The sequence below is a fragment of the Hyla sarda genome, chromosome 2 (assembly GCF_029499605.1).
Source record: "Hyla sarda isolate aHylSar1 chromosome 2, aHylSar1.hap1, whole genome shotgun sequence".
Classification (NCBI taxonomy): Eukaryota; Metazoa; Chordata; class Amphibia; order Anura; family Hylidae; genus Hyla; species Hyla sarda.
The window spans coordinates 208,983,293-208,993,369 of NC_079190.1; the positions used below are offsets into that span (position 1 = coordinate 208,983,293).

Below are 10,077 nucleotides of genomic sequence, written 5' to 3' on the forward strand. Positions count from 1 at the left end.
TGAATTAGGAGGAACCCAGGGCTAACTGCACCAGAATATGGTCTTTTAAGGGGTCTGACGATCTCATCTCGGTACCTAATGGCAGTCAGGTTGCCTCTGTCAAGCACATGGAGGGCTGTGCAGCCCCCCAAAGAAATGCCACCCCACACCATTACTGACCCACTGCCAAACCAGTCATGCTGGAGGATGTTGCAGGCAGCAGAACGTTCTTCACAGCGTCTCCAGACTCTGTCACTTGTGCTCAGTGTGAACTTGCTTTAATCAGTGAAGAGCACAGGGCGCCAGTGGCGAATTTGCCAATTTTGATGTTCTCTGGCAAATGCCAAACATTCTGCATGGTGTTGGGCTGTAAGCACAAGCTCCACCTTTGGACGTTGGGCCCTCATACCACCCTCATGGAGTCTGTTTCTGACTGTTTGAGTGGACACATGCACATTTGTGGCCTGCTGGATTCCATTTTGCAGGGCTCTGGCAGTGCTCCTCCAAAGGTAGCGGTCCTGCTAGGTTGCTGCCCTCCTATGGCCTCCCCCCACTGATGTACTGGCCTGTCTCCTGGTAGCGCCTCCATGCTCTGGACACTACGCTGACAGACACAGCAAACCTTCTTGCCACAGCTCGCATTGATGTGCCATCCTTGATGAGCTGCACTACCTGAGCCACTTGTATGGATTGTAGACTCCATCTCATGCTACCACTATAGTGCAAGCACCGCCAGCATTCAATCGACCAAAACATCAGCCAGGAAGCATAGGAACTGAGAAGTGGTCTGTGGTCACCACCTGCAGAACCACTCCTTTTATTGGGCGATGTCTTGCTAATTGCCTATAATTTCCACCGGTTGTCTGTTCCATTTGCACAACAGCATGTGAAATTGATTGTCAATCAGTGTTGCTTCCTGAGTTAGCAGTGTGATTTCACAGAAGTGTGATTGACTTGGAGTTACATTGTGTTGTTTAAGTGTTCCCTTTTATTTTTTTGAGCAGTGTATTTCGGGTAAATGGAATTGCAGTAAGATTAATGGAATGGTTTTGTTTTAACTCTGCTTTTTCCACTTGCTTTTTCCAGATGGCTCCACCTTGCAGTTGCACAAGGAAGACGGGCTCTGTCTTATGTACTTGCTCAGAAGATGGCTTCCCTACATATGTTGGATATAAAAGAACATAACAACCAGGTAAATAACATTTTGACATTTTAATGAGACTATACATTAAGCTTCCTAGATTATTATTATATATATATATATATATATATATATATATATATATATATATATATATAATATAATATTTTTTTTATTTTTTTTTGCTTGTTAAATACCCCAATTACGTAGCTGGTTATATCAGGCAGCTTTGCAGTTCCTCTCTCCAGTGTCCTATTCAGTCTACAGAGTTAATCAGCAACTGTGTCACATAGACTCTGGTACTGCAGCTTTCCTTATCATTCAGATAACAGAACTCAAAGTCCAATCCGGTTGGTTTGGCATAAGTGTACCTTGCCACCTTTTTATTTCTCTTATCAATTGGTCTTTCTTGTTATCAAGTTCCACTTGTTTCTAGCCTTGTTTCCTTGTTCTCATGTGTACATTTAACCTTTTCCCTTTCAAACACTTTAGAGCGCTTTGCAAGTAGCTGTAGCTGCAAACCAGCATCTGATTGTTCAAGACTTGGTCAACCTTGGAGCACAAGTCAATACTACGGATCACTGGGGACGTACACCAGTTCATGTGTGTGCAGAAAAAGGATACCCTCAAGTGCTACAGGTGGGTTGGAGTCATTGTATCTAAGCTATGTCACGTAACTGTGCAGGGAAACAACGTGATTGTTTGTTTTTATTTTTTTTACTTGGAATATTAATATACTGTTCAACTTTATTAGATGTTAAGCAATTTTATATATTCATATGGTGCTTACTTTATAATCTTTTCATTCTTGAACTCTTAGGCAATCCAAAAAAGCCTAGCAGCCAGCAATCAGTACATCAATGTGGATGCCACTAATTACGATGGTACGTTTATGATGTTATGTCTACTCATTTAGGTGACACAAAATGTATGCTGTGATTCATTTTGTTTTTGCTTCTTTTTTAATTGTTCAATTATTGTGTCACATAGGTCTGACTCCTTTGCATTGTGCTGTAATTGCTCACAATGCTGTAGTTCAGAGACTCCATTCTGGTACGCCTGCAACAGATGACCTGCTAACTAAGAATAAGGCAATGGTTGACACCATTAAGACACTTCTTCACATGGGAGCTTCAGTAGACTCAAGAGTAAGACTTTTTGTCTATTATGTATCACGTTTCTTCGCTCTTCAATGGTGTTTTATAAAAAAATATATATATCTCACTTGGGAAGATGTAACCAAGTTCCTCCTCCCCAGTTGCCAAGTCCTGTCTGAAATAACTCTGTTAAAAAGATATTTACCTAGGATTTATCCCCCCCCCCCCCCCCCCCCCCGGATACTACTGTGGACTCAAGCACTACTGAGAACCATTAGCTATCTTATCCACTTAACATACTAGAAAAGAGCTTTGTGGCTCTTACTGATTAAATAATGTTGCCAAATCTCTACATGAGCTTAAAGCCAAGTTTTTTTTTTTCCATGTTTTTGTAATTGGCCCAAAAGAAGTCCCTTGTTCTTAATTTTACAAATATAAAAATTATAGCTGTAAAGTTTAACTATGATGTTACCTATCACTTTATAAAGAGACCTTTTAAATGTTTCAACCAATTGTTAAAACAAGTAGAGAGAAGTGCTGCTGACTATTGGTCACAGTCTGAACACTCAGACCCTGCCTGATCAAAACTTTTGACATACCTCTATCAAGAGTTTTTTTTTTTTTTTTAAAGTGCCCATTTAAAATTAAATGAATAACTTATCAAGAAGAAAATTAAATAAATTTGTTTATAGTTTTAAACACACATTTCTAATACATAATATGTCACAATAGGGATATAGAATTGAAATTAATTCTGTTGTGGATCCTCATAGAACATTTATCATTTACAGGATCGCAAAAGTGGACGAACCGCTCTACATTTAGCTTGTGAGGAAGCAAACCTTGAACTTATGAGTCTTTTCTTGGAGTTGCCAAACAGTCTGCATTTTATTAATGCTAAGGTAATTTATATATAATCTTTTTATTTGTAATTTTTTTTTTAAGATTTTGGTTACTTTTTGGGGCCAGCACTAGTTCTAAAGCTTGAATTAGGTTTTCTCAGATGTTAAAGTTTAACTTTGCAAGGAACGGGGAATTGCACCAGAAATTTGTTTTTACTTTAGTAAATTTATTGGGAATTCATATGTTCCTCTAGCCATGTCCCATTTTGATAACTAATAGTAAATGGCTTGTATCGGCTGGGCGCCAAACGATAGCGCACAAGAGGGCAAAATTGTGGCTCTTGTCAAGGGAATTGTTTCTAAACTGTTAATTGCTTGTAAACACAAATATTTATACATATACATTTTGTTCCTCAGGCCTACAATGGAAACACTGCATTACATATTGCAGCAAGCTTACAGAGTAGAAGAGCCCATGTAGGGGCTGTGCGACTGCTAATGAGGAAGGGGGCTGACCCTAGTGCTAGGAACCTAGAGAATGAGCAACCTGTGCACCTTGTTTCAGATGGAGCTGTAGGTGAAGAGGTAATTTTTATTAATTTTTTGCCACTTTCCTTTTAGCAGAGGCAATTTGTATTACTGCTACGCTATTCCTTAAGTATGATCACAAAAGCGTTTTATTTTTGTGCCACTGATATTGCTGTTATTTTTAAGTTTATAAAATATAGAACACTATGCTAATAATGAAGACCTACATTAACCTGTAATTGCTAAGGCAAGTTGATTAAAATGTATAACTTCATGTAAATTTTTTGCAACATTTAATTTTATATATTTTTTTTCATTTCTTTTTCAGATTAGACGGGTTCTCAAAGGAAAAGCAATGCAGCAGCGTTTCCCATCCTATTAGGTTTCCTTGGAATACACTTTTAGACTCACGCCAGTTAGGCTGTCTTTAATATGTAAATAGGTTTGTCCAAAGTAATGGGCAAATGGAAGTTTGTTTCTATGAAACAGTATGTTATTGTTCACTATTATATAGTGACCTTAATACATCTCAGCAATAAAGTCCCGGTTCTTCCAAATTCTTATTTTGCTCCAGTAGTAAAAAGAGGGCGTTTTCTTTATTTCTTATATTTTCTTTAAACAACCAACAAGAAATATAGCAAATATGCAGCTATTGGTGGCTGGAGACAGTTCCAGTCCCCATCAACCCTGGACTTTCTGTTTTTTGATAGTAAGATTGTAGTTACAATTTGTCAATCAATTCGTAATTTCAGAATTTATTGGAAATGTCTCCAGTTGAATGTACCTACAATGAAGGGCTACAATTTTAAAGTATATATCATTATGTAAAACTTTTATTACCATTATAAGTATATTTAGTTGAATAAAGTTTTATTTTACAGTTAGACTGGTTTTGCATATTGATATGTTTAATCGAGCATCTATTATACTAAGGCAGATTAAAGTAGGCTTATGCAGAAATTTAGACCAGTGATGAATTATGTTAACTATCCAAAGTGTAAGTTTGCTTTTACCTTTTGTTTTATCTTAATATGAATGTCTAAGTAGATGGTGAATATATTTCTTTTTAGTTTAAATGTTTAAGTTTATAGTATGTCTTGTAGACAAATCTTGTAATGTGTATTGTTTAATGTTTAAAAATTTTTTATTAAAAAGGTAATAAATTGTACATTTTTAAATTATTTTGTGGTTTTGTTTTACGTATGTTTGCGAGGAAGTAACAGAACACTCTGGGCTTGCTGTTCTGTAAGCACCTTCTAATAATTGGTACCCATGCTCAGTTGAAGAAATGTTGTAATAAATCTAATGTATGTGAATATACCCAAAGGCTGGGTTTACATAGTATTTTTGGTCATGAGTTTGTCATCCTTTTGGTTAGTATTTTAGTTAAAACCTGGAATGGGTCTAAAACAGTTTTGCTATGTGTTTATTCCACTCCTGGTTTTGGCCAAATACTGACCAAAATGCACAGAAAATAGATTTTGCTTGTTACAAATAATAAAGAAATTGGTGCTTTTACTACTTGCTGGATCAAGATACTATTGCTGCAGTGAAAGAAAATATAACCATTTTGGTCAAGGTTTCCAACAAGAGCAGAACAAAAAAATACCCTAAGGGTACGTTCACACGAGCAGATTCACAGCTTACTTTATGCTGTGTATCCGCCGCTGAAGGACAATCTGTATTCTGCCTTCACATGTGCGTGCTCGTAGCGGCAATACGCCGCTACGTGCAGACACACTGAAATGATGTGCGAGTCGCAGCGCATGTGCGGTGTACTCGCACACATTGCAGCCGCTCCCCCTGCTTAATGAGCCAGGCCACGAGCTGCCGTGATGATAGAGTATACTGTGCATGCACACGGGGACTCGCTTCGCACGGTCTGCTCGTAGCGGCGTATTGCCGCAACGAGCAGGCACATGTGAAGGCAGAATACAGAGGGTCCTTCAGCGGCGGCTCGTGTGAACGTACCCTAGGGCTAAGTTTCCACTTGGTTTTATCTCTGGCAGTTTTTGGATATCTGCCACTGCAGTTTTTGAGCCAAAGTCAGAAGTGGATCCATAAGGGAGAAGTATAAGTCCTTTCTTTATATGGCCTATTCCTTTTTTAATAAATTTCTGGCTTTGGCTCAAAAACTACAGTGGCAGTATTCCTAAAACTGCCGGAAAAAAAAACAATGGAGACTTAGCCTTAGAGCAAGTAAGGGGCCCTAAACTGAAAATACACCAAACCCCAGGGCCATAGCCCGGGGTAAAACACCCCTGTTAAGCTTCCCCTAAAATGTAACATTTATTGTTGATAAAACATAAGTAACTCCCAAACTTATAAAAACCACCTCTGTGATAGACTGTATGAAAATGTTTTTGGTGTACAGGAACTGCCCTGTTATCAACACATAGAAAGTACGTAGCACTGCAGTATACCGGGATGATCTCTACCACTGAGTTTATTAAAAATATATATCATGCCTTCTTCCTTGGGGAAGGCATGATACATATTCTTAATTCATAGTATATTATATACTATCAGTGCATGCAGCTTATGTGCACTAAACAGCACTTTAATATTGTGTTTACCATCTTTGCACTGTCAACATTATCCAACCATAGGAGTAGATATCCCTGTTGGGGACATTATTACAAATGTTACCATTTGTATACATATGATGAATTTATTTTCTTCTGTGCTCCCCCACAGAGTTTTTTTTTTTTTTTAATCTTGTCTGAGTATATGTTGCTAGGGGTGGGATTTCTTTGTTGTTAATTATGTCTGGATCTCAATAAAATTCGTATTAAGTAAATTTTTGGTCATTTTTTTTTTTATTGTGTATTAAGTTTTGCTCTATTGGTGAGGACATTATAGGTACAAAATTGGCCTTAAAGGGGTACTCCAGTGGAAAAAATTTTTTTTATCAACTCATCTGTACCAGAAAGTTAAACAGATTTGTAAATGACTTCTATTTAAAAATCTTAATCCTTCTAGTATCAGCTGTTGTATACTACAGAGGAAGTTCTTTTCTCTACGAATTTTCTCTGTCTGACCACAGTGCTCTCTGCTGACAACACATCTGTCCATGTCAGGAACTGTCCAGAGCAGTTTGTTTGCCATATGGATTTGCTCCTGCTCTGGACAGTTCCTGACGTGGATAGAGGTGTCAGCAGAGAGCACTGTAGTAAGAAAGAAAAAAAAGAACTTCATGTGGAGCATACAGGAGCTCATATAAGTACTGGAATATTTTTAAATAGACAAAGCTGTTTAACTGTTAAATCTGTAATGTACAAATCTGTTTAACTTTTTGGCACCAGTTGATAAAAAAAAAAAAAAAAAAATTCCACCAGACCCTTTAAGGCAAAAATGTGTCTGTACAGGGTTAAATACCTTGGTCACTCTCTGTTGCACCAGCTCCAGTACAGCCTTGTTTTTCCTATATACAGGTGCCCTAAATTGGCCTGATACAGAGCAAAACTGTTCTTGCCATGAGCCTCTAGGCCTCTCTTGATACATCCTGTGCTTTTATTAGCCTTGGCAGCTGCTGCTTGACACTGGTCACTAAAGTTAAACACACTGTCCACCAGTATTTCCAAGTCCTTTTCGGTAGTAGTTTTACCTTTTTTGTTTTCTTATTAAGCACGTAATTGTGCATTTTGTCCCAAGTGCATAACCTTACATTTATCCATATTGAACTTAATTTGCCATGTCTGTGCCCAAGCCTCCAGATCCCCTTGTAATATATTATCCTCCTCTGATAATCACCTTACAGCTTAATATCTGTAAAAATTTTAATTCCTCACTGTAATCCCTCTACAAGGTCATGTATAAACTTATTGAAAAGTGGACCTAGTTTTTACTGCTTGTTAATGTCACCCAACCAGAGTAAGTTCCATTGATACCCACCCTCTTCCTATCACTGAGCCAGTTGCTAACCCGAATTCACATATGTCCTCCCCTAGTCCCAGCATCCTCATTTTATGTGCGAACCTTTTGTGTGGCACAGTATCAAATGCATTAGAAATGTCCTTATACGCAACATTCACAGCTTCACCCGGTCCAATCTATAACTGACCTCCTCATAAAATCTGATCAGATTACTTTTATTGGACTGATCCCGTCCCAAGATTGGTGCTGTGTTATTAGGTTATTTTCATTAAGATACTCCAGAATAGCATCTCTCAGAAAATCCTCAGTGATTTGTGTTTTTTAATGTTAATAGGGCAGTGCTGCACTTCTTGTTGAGTTAAACAGTTGAGATTTGCTGTCGAATCCCTTTTCAGGTCATCTGATATTGGATTTTCCTGTGTGCATACAGTAGAGAAGAAGGCATTTAGTAGATTGGCCTTTCCCTCATCTTCCCCAGGGGTACTCTGGTGGAAAACTTTTTTTTTTTATTAATTTTTTTATCTGATGCCAGAAAGTTACAGTTTGTAAATTACTTCTGTTTAAAAATCTTAATTCTTCCAGTACTTATCAGCCGCTGTAATAATACAGAGAAAGTTATTTTTTTTTTTCTGTCTGTCCACAGTGCTCTCTGCTGACACCTGTTCATGTCAGGAACTGTCCAGAGCAGGAGAGGTTTGCTATGGAGAATTGTCAGCAAAGGGCACTGTGGACAGACAGAAAAGAAACTCAAATAGAAAAGAACTTTCTCTGTATTATACAGCAGCTGATAAGTACTGAAAGGATTAAGATTTTTAAATAGAAGTAATTTCCAAATCTGTTTAACTTTCTGGAACGGGTTGATTTAAAAAAAAAAATGTTTTCCACCGGAGTACCCCTTTTTAAGTTTCTTATTTATGTTGGTTAAAAAAAATATATTTTTTTTATAGCCCCTTTCAGACTTATGACGTACCGGTACATCATGGGTCGGGGGAGGGGAATATGACACGCCCGCGGTTCGGGTCCTTGTTATAACCGACAGATCCCCGCTGCTATCAACAGCTGACCTCTGCTGGTAATGATGGACATTGGAGCTGGATCCGATGTCCTTCATTGAAATGGTTAAATGGTGTGATAATTTGGCGATCACAGCATTTAAACATTAAGTGCCGTGGCAGCCCTTAGCAATCGAGCACCGAAAACATAGATCAATGTAATGCAATAGCATTATATTACAGCTTATGGGGTAAAAAATAATCTCTAACATAGATTCGTAGATGGAAAAATAGAGAATATATAAGGCAAAATTGTAAAAAAAATATGGAATTTTGGTAAATCTGACATACTATCTTTATTCTATTGGTAAGTATGATACCAATGCTACCAAACTTGGGTCATTTTTGTTTAGTTTGAAGGTAAAAATAAATAAATTGAGAACTTGAAAAAGGAAAAAAAAAGTTTGTTCAATGCCATGTTCTGACCCCTATAACTTTTTTTTCTGGCTCTGTAATGCATTATATTTTAAAATAAAAAGTACAACTTGTCCCACTAAAAATAAGGCCTAATACAACTTTGCACAAAGGTTTGTGCAGCTCAACAGATAGACTATCGGGTAGGGAGCAGAGGTTACCTGTTAGCACACAATAAACAAGGTGCTATATATTGAAAGAAACTAGAACTGTGGAAAAATTCATTCCTCAATGCTTTGTACAGGGTTACGATAGGACACAGTAAGAATGATAATGGTGATGGTGGTATTAATAATGGTATGATAGTAATAGTAAAAAATGAAGATGAATAAAAATATACAAATGATGATTGTAGTGAAAATTTAGAAAAAGGGAAAGGGAGGAGACAAGAAGAGTGGGATGAGAAGGAGAAGTGTAAAAAGTAAGACAAAGTGGGGAAAATGATCTGATCACTACTAAATAAATTGCTGATAAAATAAACAATTTATTAATAGTGGTTAGGGATGTCGCAGGGCCCTTGCAATTCCCTTCTACACATAAAGCAGTAAAAAAAATAAATGAAAAAAAAATTGTATATATGCAGTAAAAACAATATAAATAGTATTACAATCCCCCGTTGTGCAAAATATGCAATAGTCCTACAGATATCTGTCCATGCTGTAATAGATGTTCTTGTAAAGGAAAGAAGTAGCCATGCAGTATGTCCAGTCCTGAAAATAAATATACCACTATGTTGTAGTGGTTGGTAAATGCACTATTCCGTAATGCTGGGTGGAAAAAGATGTGATCACAATAATATTTTAATGGCAGAAGTTTACAGTGCAAGTTCACAGTGTTGGCTGCTATGGAGCTTGCGTTCCTGTAAAGAAAGATGCTGGGACTATGTCCCGCTCACTCGTCCGGCTGGGCACTGGTGTGGCACGCTGTCCCCTCTGCTTTGCGGCGACTACAGCTGTGCGGGGCAGTAGCTGTTTAGGCAAGCAGCCCCACTCAGCGAGCACTTGAGTGCAGGAGCGATGTCTCCGTCAGCAGAAGCGTTATGCTCATATCGGGGCTCGGGAGTGGCATCCTCGTGTGCGCTGTCAGTTGTTCCTGATAATGTAGCAGGGTACAAGCTATATTTTACACCCGGGCTCTTGCTGCTTGAC

The 10,077-nt window shown here is 37.9% G+C and overlaps 1 protein-coding gene across 2 annotated transcripts in view; it reads left to right on the top strand.

The window, feature by feature from the left end:
* The window catches only part of NFKBIZ (NFKB inhibitor zeta), a 57,612-nt gene extending 51,256 nt beyond the window's left edge, over positions 1–6,356 (top strand). For both annotated transcript variants that reach the window (XM_056556278.1, XM_056556276.1), the window contains 7 exons: positions 1,066–1,171; positions 1,613–1,759; positions 1,941–2,004; positions 2,111–2,268; positions 3,009–3,119; positions 3,477–3,644; positions 3,916–6,356. In XM_056556278.1, the coding sequence (XP_056412253.1) occupies positions 1,066–1,171; positions 1,613–1,759; positions 1,941–2,004; positions 2,111–2,268; positions 3,009–3,119; positions 3,477–3,644; positions 3,916–3,969 (808 nt within the window). In that variant the 3' untranslated portion in view covers positions 3,970–6,356. The remainder of the gene's footprint in view (positions 1–1,065; positions 1,172–1,612; positions 1,760–1,940; positions 2,005–2,110; positions 2,269–3,008; positions 3,120–3,476; positions 3,645–3,915) is intronic.
* The last annotated feature ends 3,721 nt before the right edge of the window (positions 6,357–10,077 follow it).